Raw genomic sequence first — 14458 nt, forward strand, 5'->3', positions numbered from 1 at the left:
TTAACTGCAGTGAATCACAGCCAGAAGGGAGAGATCTGAGGACCCACCACTAGAGGACAGAATCAGCCTTTAAAACCTGTGTGTTAGTCCATGAAAGACTTATGAGTATTAGTTTGTTTTTTTAATGAAGTGCTTGTCTTACTGATATGACAGAGGAGGAGAGGTTATGTCCCTTTTCTGTCCAAAGAAAGCCCATGTGTATACTTTCAAAGTATGAATTATTATTCTATAACAAATGTGTAATATTGAAACTTTTTATGATATAAAGATATAAAAAATGTTGGATATTTATGATGTTGTTTATTTTCACTTTATATCTTCGTTTGTATACTTATTAAAGTTAGGGGACATTTCTAACACCTGGACCGAGACAACCAATTTACATTATTAATGAAGCTTGTATCACTTACATTTCTCTTCTTTTAATAAACAATTAAAGACAGATAAACCACTATAGAAGTAGTTGTTGGGATTATACAGAACTCTTGCATCCACATCTTATTGTTCATCATATCGTCAGTGTCACAATGATAATTTATCCAAAAGAATCTTTAATTAATTAGGTACCAAGAGAAGCATGTGTGAATATAGGAGCAAACTATTGAATCTTTCGTTTAGTCTTTTTTAACATCTTAATTGAAACTCACAAACTCCTAAATGTTTCCCTTCTGTTTTCATCAGAACAACCCTTTCACATCATGAGGTCATTTTTCCTCATCACGCCTAACAGAGGACTCATCTGGGCTTTGTCCTGCTCCATGTTCATGTGGATGTGCGTCTTCATGCATGTGTTTGCGCTCTTTGTCAGAGGGAGTGTGCCTCTGTAGATTCCTGATGACCGGTGTTTATAGAGGAATTCCTGCCTTCTCGACGCTATTGAACGTGGAATCTTTATGGCCTCTTTGGACCTCCGTTTGTAAACACAAACACCGCGACACAAAAGGACGGGAGTAAGAAACTGGTGCACAGCGAGGAGGGAGCCACATACCTGCTGCATTTCTATCTCTACAAACATCGCCGCGTATGCTCGCTGTGGGATGAGACCAGGTGAAAGTCTGTTCCCAATGGGCAATCGATTTTTTGGAGGAAAAAAAAACGTTATTTTTTGTTTAGGAACATACAGCATGTGAGGCAGGTGAAAAGCTCATCCCCTGCATGGTGTGTGTGTGTGTGTGTAAACATGCATCACTGTGTGTGGCTGTCTGGGAGTCTGAGAGAGACAGCATGAGATGAGTTAATGAGATGGACATATTATGTGTGTGTGTGTGTGTGTGTGTGTGTGTGTGTCTGTGCGCGTATATGTGTGTGCGTAACTGGGGGTGGGTGCATTAGTCTGTGTCAGACAGCAAAGAGTGCCGCAGTTATCTAGGAATCTGAGCCAAAGCAACCTCACTAACAGACAGCGAGCAGAAGAAAGAGGAAGACATGGAGTGAGATGAGCTGAGGCAAAAAAAAGAAAAGAAGAAGAAGAGAATGAATGAAGCACAAATAGTAGAAAAAGGGCAGACAATGCTAACAATATAAACATTTAAAAGAAAAAAAGGACAGGGTAGCAAATACTTTCCGAGAGGCAGTTTTTGAGAATAAAGAAAGTGAAGGGACATTTTCAACAACAGCAAAAGGACAAACAACTTGCAACTCAGGGAAAAGAGGTTTTCCTTCTGGATCAAGACCGTAACACACAGGTCAGGGCAAGCCGGCGTTTCTGCATTTTTCCATGGTTCCGCTGGGCTCTCTCAGCCTGCTCCCTCTGCTGTCGCTGTGTGTGGGAGCACTGCTGTCCTCGGATGCGTCTCCGGACTGCACGCAGCCTCCCTGCAGAGACATGCTGGTGGCAGCCCCCATCCAGGCCAGGACCGGAGCAGGAGTCGGTACCGTGGCCTGTGAGGGTCAACCTGGCACAACAGCCTGCAGGATGGGGGTTTCACTGCCAGCCGTCTCAGAAGTTCCTCGGACGGTGGAGCACAGGCAAGAGTTGCCTCAAGTCAAGGCTAAGGTGAGTGACAGTGTAGTGCCACCAGACGACACGTATTGTTGGCGAGTGTTAACATGTTGTTTTAAGTAAAGCCGTATAATGCAACTTTTATTGTCAGCCATTTAATGGTGAGAAACATTGATAGACGAGTGGAAGCAGAGCTCAGCCCCTGTCTACTTCTGAGCCGCGTACTGTCAGGCAATGGGCAGCAGGACCTTTCCCACAGGGACAGTCAGCAAACTAAACTTGGCACCACCTAACAGAAATGGAGCAGTGACACCAAGCAATCAAAGAACGGATAAAATTAGATCTGCTTTAAAAATGTCCTCATCATATAGTTATGGTGAGCTCATGCAGCAGCAGGTGTGTGTGTGTGAGGAACATGACCACAATGCCTGATGTAAGTATAAGAGACAGATTGATGGGACACAAAACCTTCCACTGAGCTATGAGTTCTACTCTCAATCCGTAATGCATGATAGCGCTTGATTTGTGTTATTTAAAATCTCAACATTATTTAATTCAACACCATCTTCTCCATCAATCTCCCCTGGTAAAGAAAGAGAGAATTTGGACGGCATTGTGTGCAACAACGTCTTATCAAGAATCACCTTCTGAGCACTGTCTTGCAGAGCGGAGGCGTCAAAGAGCGCCTCGTTCAGCTGCAGCGCTGCATGGGCTCTCTCCAGGACCCCGGCGGCCCCTGGAGTCACGGGGGCCAGGAGAACAACTCCCTAGGAGCCATCCTGGCACTGATGGCAGCTGTGCTGACAGAGTGTGACCTCCACTGTCACAGCCAGGCCCTCGGTGCGATGGCCAAACGACTCGGTGAGGTGTACACATTTATATCCTCCACCTATAGAACACACAGACGAATATGCACACACACACTCAGTCACATACACAAAGAAATGCCTGCACTGTCACTCCCCCACTTCTAGTAAAACACAACCTCAATGAGCCCTGCTAAGTGTCGGTCATAGGTGAGTGCATAGGAATTTAACTGCCCTACGAAGGATGAGAGAACTTAATTTACAAGCACACACACACATATACACATGCTGGAGGCTCACAATGTGAGGGAGATTCATCAAACAAACTCTGTGTAGGACATAAGGCAATGCTTTCATCTCAACCTTGGTGTCTTACACAACCCAATCTCTCTCTGGGTCGACAGAAACTGCAGCCGTAGGCAGAGAGGGGGAGAGGGACCTGCTGCTTTTCCTGAAGAGTATCACACAATATCCTCCCACAAGTAAGACCAACTCGATTGACCACATGAAAATAATTGTCGCTCATCAAGTTGAATGAAAACGTGTGTGTGTGTGTTGGTCTCAGTTGCCCCCTTGGAGAGGTTACATCCTCAGGACTGTGCTGAGATTTACAGACTCGGGATCAAAGAGAATGGGATCTACACCATCCAGCCTGACCTGAACAGGCCGGCATTGGAGGTATTTCAGATTCGCCACACTCATAAAACACAAAGCGACACGCCAAACCGATTCCCCTTCTTTTAAATATGTGTGTGCTATAAGTGCATCGCTAAAACCCAGGCTTTATGATATCAAAGTCTTTGCTTTGGCTCAGGCTAAATGTGACATGGAGACGGCAGGGGGCGGGTGGACGGTGATCCAGAATCGGTGGGACGGCTCAGTGGACTTCAACAGGACATGGCAGGAATACCGTGAGGGCTTTGGAAGTCCACTGGGAGAGCACTGGCTGGGCAACACAGCGCTGCACGCCCTCACCTCCGGCGGCCAACACCAACTCCGCATCGAGCTGGAGGACTGGCACCAGCAGAAACGTCACGCTACCTACAACAACTTCAGAGTGGCCTCAGAGGCTCAGAGGTGGGGCACGCTGCAGAGGACACCCGCTGTCTGCAACAGATGGGTGGAGTTCACTTTCTTTGAGACCCTGACATTGGGCAACAAACAGAGTTTAGAAGGAAACATCTTAAATTTCTTCATTGGGACTTGAGTGGGATTTGAGTCTAGCTTAAGTTGGGTGTATTGTCAGCGCTGGCAAGATTATTCCTAATTAAGTCATTAATAAAATAAAATGTTGCTAAACGCTGATTGGCACATGGAAGTATGGGACATCACATTTTTCCATTTGAATCTCACCCACAGCAATGAGTGCATGGCTTGATGTGTGCGTGTCTGTTTAATGTGCACACACAAGGACTTGAATGTCATGCTCCACCCTCATAGAGGGGTCATTGGTTGTTTGTCTTTCTTCCAGGTACCGTCTAACTGCCCGGGAGTACTCCGGGGATGCGGGCAATGCGCTGAGCTACAGCAAACGCTACAACCACGACGGCAGATCCTTCAGCACGGCCGACCGAGACCACGACCGGTATGCAGCTGGGAACTGCGGTCAGTACTACGGCGCGGGTTGGTGGTTCGACGCCTGCCTGGCAGACAACCTGAATGGACGGTATTACCGCGGGCGCTACAGCGGGGTGACCAACGGGATCTATTGGGGGACATGGTACATCCTGACAGATGGACGAACTGGAGAACGCTACTCCTTCAAGAGGGTGGAGATGAAGACGAGACCCAAAAACATTGCGGGAACCTCCTGAGTAATGGCAACGGTTCTCATCGATAATCATGTCACTGTGTTCACAGAGCAGCTTTCATGTCCCTTAACGGTGACATGCGGGGGCAAATAATAGATACAAGAAAATACACAAAAGATATCGTCACTCACTGGCAAAATGTTTGAAGATACACAATATTCTTTTGTTTATTAAGGGGATTCTCTTTTGCGAAACCGCATTCATTGTGTCTCCATAGCATTAAGAAGAAGAAAGAAAATATTGCATGTAAAAGTGTTATTGTAATAAATTTCAAGAATCATTATTGCACATTAAAATTCATATTCTGTTGTGCTTTAATTATTCCCTAGGCTGCCTACTTAGGGCTGTGTACACAACTATTTATTGTTAACACGTATTGGGTGATTTTATAGTAATGCCACATGTTCACACACAACATTATTAGAACAGAAACTCTTCATAAAAGGGATTCTAAAAGAATGCGTGGGCCTCTACCCTCTTAAGCTCCATGATCCATTGAAATAGGCTACTGTCTGCAACAGCTCACATGTGTTTTAGGTCAGATGATGCCATAAAAGAAAATGTCTCACTCTATGAGGCAGAGAAGTCACTGTGACCCTGCAGGGGGCTCTAACAGTTTCTCAAATGCAAACTTCATCACCATGTTGTCCATTCAGCAGAGCGTTGATAGGATTTGTAAACGTGTCTCTACTGTCAGACTTCTGTTCTGTAAATATACTGCATTTACATAGAGCCAACCCATCTCTTGGTTTGACACTAAACAGAGAGAAGCCCAGTTTGGAAGCGGCTATTTCTCTCACCTTGCCTTGCTCATTCTTTCCCAGGTCTAAGCCTGATGCACCGACGCTGGCCGTTAGGAGGCCGCACCTATTTTAGCAGTGTTCCTGGTGAGCTGTCACTCTGTCCGGCAAGCAGGGGTGTCTAATATTAACCAGAGAGGGTGGGGGGGGGCTCAGAGGGCTCTGATCGGAACACCGTGGGCAGACTCCAGGCCAACCATGGTATTTCACACACACTACTTATACAGACACTAACACACCAGTATGATATTATGTGTGCACATACAGACCTACAAAGACTGGGCACGCACACACACACACTCTGACTGATCTCAGCAGATAAGGAGGTGTGGGATGTGCTGTACTTTATTAAAACAAGTGAACATTAGAAATAAAATGCCCTCCAATGAGGACGGTTTGATCATGCCGCCTAATTATTGCTTTATGCTTTATCTTTGTCTTACATGTATACTTGCACACAAAAGCAAACACACAGACAGGAGGCGATTCATCATAAGTAATCAAGACCGATCATCCATACAAGCAATTATACATATCAGCTTTCTCATCTAATTTTGTGTGTGTGTGTGTGTGTGAATGTGTGTGAGTGTGCCTGCTTGTAATGTAATACAAAAGAAAATGATGCAGGGTTGCAAAGTGAAAAGCTCCATGTTGTGCCCCCTGGTGGCTACTGATCATACTAGAGTCAGAGAAAATCTTTATTTTAGTTGAAGATTACTAGTGTCATTTTCATTGGGTCAAATTACAACCAACACATTGATGCAGGTTTAAATAAAGTTTCATTCTTTGTAAAATACTCATCCTGATCAATCTCTCAAATGTAGCATAGCCCAAAAAAATAAGTGCATTACTGATGGTAAAATAAATCACTTTCAAACAGTTCAACCTCCTGGTCATGTTCTACTCATCATCACCTTAGTTCTTTTCATTCATATCCCTTCCTTATGTCCTTCACTCACAATTCATCGCCCGAAGAAATGAATAGATAATTACATACGTGTCATTCTTACTCTGGGCTGCAGTCACTGTATAGATGAATGCGTCATCTTCCTTTCTCCTCTCCTCTCTGCATCCATCAGTCTTGTTGACAAGGGAGGAACAGAGGCCCAGGGTTGTGTCACCACAGTATCCTGGCACCGTGTCTGGAGTGGGGTGATAGTGGTGGTGCTGCAGGGTGTAAGGGGTACAGGCAGGCTCTGCTGCCCCAGGGCCGGAAGCCCAGCCTGGGCAGCGGTTAGCCAGCACATCCCTCTGAGAAACGTTGCGCTCCTTTTTTACAGAAGTTCCCCTGTGCCCCGTGTGATTCGTTACAGCACGCCACAAGAAGACATCAGATTAAAAAACGTGTGTGTAACGGATCTTTTAACGGTCGTGGAAGATCCGTTAGACGTTGGCCATCATTGTTTGCCATCAGGGTGTGCAAAGAGCACTCTCTACGCTTATGGGGGCAGCCACAAGATGTCTTATCTGCCTGTGTATTTGACGCACTGGCTGATGTGTATGTCTTACAAACTTTCGAGACGATGATCAAAAGCCAAATCCTCAAATGGCCAATGCTAAATTTTGTTTTTTTTTAATGTCATGGTTTATTCGTCCATCTATCAATCCCGTGTGGCTGAGCATATGGTAAACAGCCTCACTCTGTGTAAATATGGACGATATCGTGTGAAGGCTTAGTCTGACTGAGTATATACACTTCAAGTCTCAGTCCTTCTTCAGATTTATTTCAGTTACAGAGAGTACGTGCATTGATTTAATGTGTGATTGGTGTATTTCATAAAGAGCGTGAATATGTCCAGCTTTAACCGATAAACAGTGCAAATAGACCCATTGGCCTTCATCTCGACCACTTTTACAATAAGACATAAAACGTTCCATGTGTCTCTGATTAACACCAGGTGGCATTGTTGCTTAGCAAAGACGAGATCTGGGTTGTGATTTTCTGTCTGTGTTTCCGGCACTTTCAGAGGAGAAACTCCATCACAAACACAAAGAGGCAAAAACATTCTGCACATAGAAACTGCAGAACCATTGATATATGAAGATAAACAGTTGAAAACAATGCAAACTATGCAAAATCAAATGAAATAATACAAATAAAGCAAATTATGTCAGATATATCAAATTTAGATGTTTCTGTTAAACTTGATTTCTTCATTGTTTTAATCTATCAGGTTGATGAATGAGTCAGATCAGAAGTAAAAAATGCAAATGTTCCAATACAGTTTGGGGTGGTTTGAGGTTTATCTCAAATTTAAAAAATCTTTGCAATTCTTCTTTTCAACACTAGGGCACCGTAGAGGTTAGAGGTCAAAGGACAGAACATGACATGACGAGAAGAATTGGAAAAATGTGACTTTTTTCATAAGTTCTAAATGCATCTACAACATTGAATATCTACAGTATTTCCCGTACTAGTAAAGCACCGCTGTGTCTTAAGTATAAAAGGAAAACATTGAGGTGATGAAAGAATGAAAGATGGAGGAGGAGGTGGTGTCCTCTGCGTCCTGTGGAAGGAACCTTTCATTCTCTAATCTGCTTTCATGGTGATAACGGTGCGCATGTGGGCTTTTGAGGATGACTACGGGAGGAAGGCTCAGGGGGAGGAAGCAGGAGTTGGTGAGGTTTCAAAGGTGTGTGAGAACAACAGGCCGTTGGAGGCGCCCCTCCCTGACCACAGGGCCACCGAGAGACAGCTTGTGCCTGTTTTTAATACTGGTCCTGCAGAAAACCAGAGCAAAGCAGCGTTCCGTTTGAAACCGGAATTCACCAGAACAAGTGTATCCTGATGTGGTGAAGAGCTAGGGTGAAGGGGGGGGGGGGGAGTAGTGAGGACACAGAGGGCGGGCCTCCCTCCATCTCATTTCATTTCTAGATCTGCACAAGAAAGTGAAACGTCTTTTGTTTCTGTGAAAAGACATTAAGGATCTGTTTTTGTGTGTGTAGACCTGTAGCACTGATTTTAATGAAAATATATTCATATAATTCACACTTGGTGCAGCATCTGGTTTCTGTCGGGTCATGTGACACTGCAGAAACAAAGCTGGATTACTTGAATGATGCCTGTAAAATAATAAGCAACAGCAGTGGAGACATGAGTCCTCACACATGACTGTGAACGGCAGCCAACCAGAAGTGCAAGTGACACTTTCCCAGTGTCTTTGTCCGTCAGCTTAAGCTGTATACATTACCTCAAGAAGCCTTACAATGTTTCCAAGCATCAAAAAAACAGTTTCATACCACCACATACAATCTTTCTCTGGACCACAGAGACCCAAATAACCGATTTCAACATGGTTTAAGTAAAATAAAAAATGTATATCCAGACGTGGTTAAATATATCAATTATTTGATGGAAGTGCTTCACATTAGCTGTCCGCTTTTCACAGTCGCTGGTGTTGACTGTTTCCGTTATAATCCCCCAAACTGTCACTCTGATACAGAGAGGAGAAGGAGAAAAAAAGGTGACACGATTGAAAACGCTGATCAAGCAAACTCTATTTCAGAAATCAAAGGGTTATCTAATCTGATAATGCAGACTGACACAAACACAGATCAGAAACGGCTCATCGTAATCCACAAATACCAGGAAAAGATTTGACAATTAATAAACCAGCCAACATGCAAAAATATGAGCAGGGTGTGTTTGTGTAGAAGAGAAACACAGCTGCCCATTGGTCTGCTTTACCACATTCTTCACACTGTACTTCACAATCACACTCACACACACACACACACACTCTTCGTAACTGCCATCTCATGACTTGAACAGAGCGAGAGACAGAGATGTACAAAGGGCAGATGAATTAGATCCTGTTTATTCGTCTATATGTGTGTGTGTGTGTGTGTGTGTGTGTGTGTGTGTGGACTGTGTGTGTGAGAAAGAGAGACAGGTGACGGGTTAGCTTTGGAGAATCAGCTTAAGCAAAGAGGTAAACATGTCTTCACAGGAGAAAGAGGAAAGTCAGGGGATTTAGAGACTCTCAATCACTGAGGATCAAACACAGAATGAAGAAAGACACACACACACACACACACACCCACACCCACGCACACGCACACACACACACACACACACACACAGAAGCTGAACCTTTAGACAATATGAGAAACACACATATGGTCTTGCATATTTCAGTAAAAAAATGTCAATTAATGTGTCGACTCATTATAGTATAAGCTCTTGTTGTTGACCGTTTTCACTGGTCGGTTTATGTCATGGTTTCCAGAGGATTGGACCTATTGACTTAAGCGGACACCACTTTTTATCTAACACCACCAGCAGGTCAAAGAATTTTACACTCAACGAATTAACACAAAGCTTTGAATAAAACATATGCAGCTTTTCTAGTTATCTGCCCAGTAAGCACATATTGTAATGACCAGCAACCGCCTTTATAATCCTTATTAGACACACTATTAAACACATTTCAACATGCACACTGGCTCACACCAGCACACAAACACACACACTCTCTCTTTCCCACAGGAACTGAATTCACGCAAAGACAAAATAAAAGCACGTTGTCTGAAATTGGTGAACACTCGCAGGTCCGAGGGTTCAAGTGTTTTGAATTCTACAACTCCCTGGACAGCTCCAGTGAAACAGTTTGACTGACAGGTTGTTAGTGACAAGGTGTTGTAAACGTTCGCTTCCTGCCGCTGTCTGGATAGGAAGTGAAGTAGTGGACCTCTGACCCTGGTGACTTTGTAAAGGTGCTGCTAAAGACTACACACAGTGAAGTCAGGGATCAAGTAAGGACATTCACAGGATGGGATCTTAAAAAACTTCAGCAAGTCAGGTGTAAGCCAACGATGCCGGGAGAGTAAATATGCAAAGAATCAAATCTGCACTTAAAAAGTAGGAATACTCCATATTCTTCATCATCATAACATGGAACTCTTAATGGCAGGAACGATGGATCACAGTTTCGAGGTAAAAGCTGTCATTGCGAACCAGTCCTCAAGAGGAAATTTGACATTTTGAACACAGGATTTGGTGGATCCGTCGCCATTTCTCTCTTGGATTGGACTCTAAATAAAACCTACCATCCTTCAGGCAGAACAACTTAAATAAGAGTGAAAGGAAGAACATCGCCCCTCCACCAGGGTGAATCACCACGACATCTTAATGGAATTATGTCGTTTACCTCTTTTCTAGCCTTCTTAAATGGAAATGAGTAGAGACTGACACGCTGTATCAAAGAAGGATTATTGCACATTAAGTAGAAGATTAGATTTTCTGAGGTTATCTGAGAATCATTTAAAAAACAGTGTATGTTTATGACTAAAGGCATAGAATGACACAACATACACTGACTTAACAAAGCACACATACCGTTTTTAAATGTTTTTTTTTTTACATGGGGATGAAGTGCATTTGACCAAAACCTCCCTGCCTTTCTTCCTTCTGTTGGGACAGAAGTTCAAATACATGCACATTCCATAATAATGTATATCATATTATATAATTAGAAAATAGGGCGTCTTAGCGACTATTCAGAGCGATGTGCATCACAAGTCACAAACATTTGTACACAAGGTGGGAGCGTTTCATCAGGAGCAGTAAAGGTACCTCAACCTACCTGCTCAAATTAGTCTTCCTTTTGACCTGTTGCCCCAACGCTGCCTCCGCTGGCTGACATCATGTTACTCAATGATTTGACTCATGACTGCTGCCGTGAGCTTACAAACAAGCATGTGCAGAACGGGCTGATTTACCTACCTGTTGTGATTCAGGCTGATACTCACAGTCAAAAACAACAGTGACATATACTGTACTTGTGGAGCTGGAGGCAAAAGTTTTCAGGGCAAACGATTTGAGTTGCAATGGCAGAGTGGGGCTGTTCTTCTAGAGCGACCAGCTTCTGCCAGGGGATTAAATCCAGAAGAGAAGGTCAACTTTAGTCAATGAATCTTGCGGCCCAAACACTTTTTTATTGAGTTATGGTATGTGTCATGTGTCCATATTGGGACAAACTTGGAAAACTCGTTTCTATTTTGAAAACGGTTTTCAAAATAGTCAGAAAGAAAGAGAAGATTCCATGTTCGTCGACAAAGGAATCAATCAGTCGATGGAAGTTCAATTAAAAACAGACAAGAAGAAATCAAAATCTAATGAAATGTAATAAATTATGAAATTATTCAAATTGAATAAAGAACACTAAATTTATTAATGTAATGAAATACTGTATGCTTAACTAAATTTTTTGTTTATTAAATTATTAACGTCCTATGATTGGATAATTCCAAACTATCAATTGAATGGTCTTAATAGAATATTTAGTTTTGTTAATGAGTTTATTATTTAATAATTTTCTTGACTTCATGACTTTCGTGACAACTGCCCTTGGCTTCTACCAGAAGTTCTCAAACCGTTTGATATGTTATTAAGGTGCACGCCCCTACATATTGAGGAGGTTTAATCATTTTTATAAATCTATTCTTTGCTTGAAAAGAAAAGAAGCAATGGATAGATCCATCCATACGATTATAGATGCATAAAGGACGGGCAATAGTGCACAATAATGGTTAACCATGATCTCTTCATGATTCATCACAAACCAAAAAGCCCTAGCGATTCCAAGGGGAATCCATGAAGCTTTGTTTTCTGCTGTGTGAGGTTTTCGATTATCAAAGCATGGCAGCAAAGGTCATGTTCAACTAATGTTTAAAAAAAGAAATGGTAAATTCTCTGTCACTGTGAGATGAGGGAGGCGGAGAATGAGGAGGAGGAGTAGGAAGAGGAGGAGGAGAAAGAGGAGGAGAAGGAGGAGGAAAAGCACTCCTTGGCTTGACTTTACGTTTGACCTTTTCAGAAGGAGAACTAATCCTAGAATATAATAGACTGTAAGATATGGAAAATGACTGTGCTGTTATCTCTGTTACCCTGGAGACCATCAGCAGCACCCAGGGCTGCTGCAGCTGCCAAGTTATTAAACATCCAGTTTGTATTTAATGGAAAAATACCTTTTCTCCAATCGCCACAAACTCATACGCAACGCTTTATCACTATAACATTCCTTTTTATTCCCTCTGGCTTTAAGGGATGCTCCTTTTCATATTTGTGGCCTTTATAGCTTTTGGGGTGAAAAAACAGGATTTTTTAAAGATAAATAAAATGCCAATGTCTTCATTCATGATAATGTAAAGAATTCACGTTCTTTAAAATGTCTCAGATGCGTTGAGGATTTTGTTAAATCACTTTTGTCAAGTCACAAGATTGCATGGTGTCATATTGAGAATTAGTTCAAATTAGACTAATCAATGGCCTTATCAAACCATCTTCACAGTGCTCATCACACGACACTGCAAGATTAAACAAAACATAGATTTCGAGTGTGATGGAAATAAAATCAAACCCTCTCTTTTGGCCTGACTTCAAAAAACTATAACACGGATTGTTTGTGACGCTTGACAGCTTACACCTCTTACTCGCTTTTGCATTTCTTTCTTTCGCAAAATTCCCAACACTTGAAAAAATTATCAAAATTCTCCCTTGATGGAAGCGACTGCATCTGTTTAACTCTTATCCCTAAAATCCAACATGAAAGAAATAAGATCCCACAACAAAGAACCGGAACCGCAGATGGCTCGTGCAGATAGCTTAAAAATAAGGGAAAAGAGAGCCGTATTTGTCTAAATACGCCAAATAAAGGCTTTGCACATGCAGAACATTACACTTGTGAATAATAGCCAATACCCCCCCCCCCTCACATAAACCCCTCCGCGTAGACCCCTTCTTCTAATCTATCTATCTATCATTTACACAGATCTGCTCCAGTAAATGATGCATTCGCTGCATTAGATGTATTTGTTGTGCGTGTTTGAAAAGGCGGCGATAATCTGGGAGAGAGAGATAAGAAATGCCATTTATTCCGCAGCACTTTGGAGCCTATTTCCCGGGCCGATCAGCCCCCATTCTCCCAGACACCTCCAGCAGCTCGCTGATAACGATTAGGCTATTTATTATCTTCACAAAGAACAAAGATTAGCCAGCACCGATGAAAAATTACCCGGGGATGGGTTATAATCAGTGGGACCCCAGGATCCCACCAGCATTGGATTTCTATTTCAATCTGAGCGACTCAACACACACACACATAGATACATACGTGCACGTGTCAATGCAAGAAGCTCTTGGTGCAGAAAATGATTAACTTAATGCACAATGAAAAATTCTACACAAAATGAAATGAAATAGCTTATTCATAATAATAGCACTATAGCAAATTAATTCAGCTTTAATTAAGATGAACACTAATAATACACGTTCATATTATCCTGTTTATCTATTGTCATTTTTTAAAATGTAAACGATAATGACATTTCATGTTTATCTTTATTATGAGGTAAAACTACTTCCTTTCAATGGCAGTCTCATAATGAGATTCTCGGAGCTGAATCGGACGGTGACCTCACTCGTTCGACTGCGCTCGTATGAGAAAAAAGACCAATAGAAAAAAAAGGAGGGTGGATTGAATTAATGTCAAATCCTAAAATGGAAGTGGATGTTCGGCGCCGATAAGGTTTTATCGCCACGCCGGATCAAAAGGGCTCACACTCAAAGCATGTGTATTTCCACATTATCATGCTGATGAGCTCTAATGCTGCCACACTTGTCCCCCCGGTATGTTCGGCTTTCTTCAGTCCATGCGGCAGATTTCCTCTTAATACTGAAAGAAAGGAATTGTTGTCTCCGTGTAAATGAGAAATTTCAGTTCTTCAAATGGCGGTATGATTTAAAAAAAAAAAACGGATTTATCTAGGTAGGCCTTTTAATCATCCGACTTTGAGGTTCATCACGCATTTTAAGAGACACGGAAGTTGTTCTGAAATATAAGTTGTATTTTGAAATATTAAAAAGCATCCAGAGAGAGACAAGGCAATAAACGAAGAAAGATAAATAAATAGATAGATAGCAAGACAGAAACATAGATAACATCGTAATCGTAGTTTGTAGTACGATCATGTCACGTGACTCCTTTATTGTTATTTTTTAAGTTTTTGGCTGTAGCCTACTACACACAACAAAAAAACATCTCTAATAATAACTGGATAGTTTCGAGTGGTATCACAATTAAAGAGAACGAATACTTT

The 14458-nt window shown here is 42.2% G+C and overlaps 2 protein-coding genes across 2 annotated transcripts in view; both read left to right on the plus strand.

Moving 5' to 3' along the window:
* Nucleotides 1–14458, plus strand: part of LOC119194246 (small ribosomal subunit protein eS26) — a 226092-nt gene that overhangs the window by 4116 nt on the left and 207518 nt on the right. The window lies entirely within an intron of this gene.
* On the plus strand, nt 1718–4828 carry si:ch211-157b11.8 (fibroleukin). Its single transcript, XM_037491127.2, has 6 exons — nt 1718–1996; nt 2608–2803; nt 3153–3230; nt 3314–3426; nt 3563–3825; nt 4220–4828. The coding sequence occupies exons 1-6, from the start codon at nt 1718–1720 to the stop codon at nt 4560–4562; spliced, it is 1272 nt and encodes a 423-aa protein (XP_037347024.2). The 3' UTR covers nt 4563–4828.

Source organism: Pungitius pungitius, chromosome 8, assembly GCF_949316345.1.
Source record: "Pungitius pungitius chromosome 8, fPunPun2.1, whole genome shotgun sequence".
Lineage (NCBI taxonomy): Eukaryota > Metazoa > Chordata > Actinopteri > Perciformes > Gasterosteidae > Pungitius > Pungitius pungitius.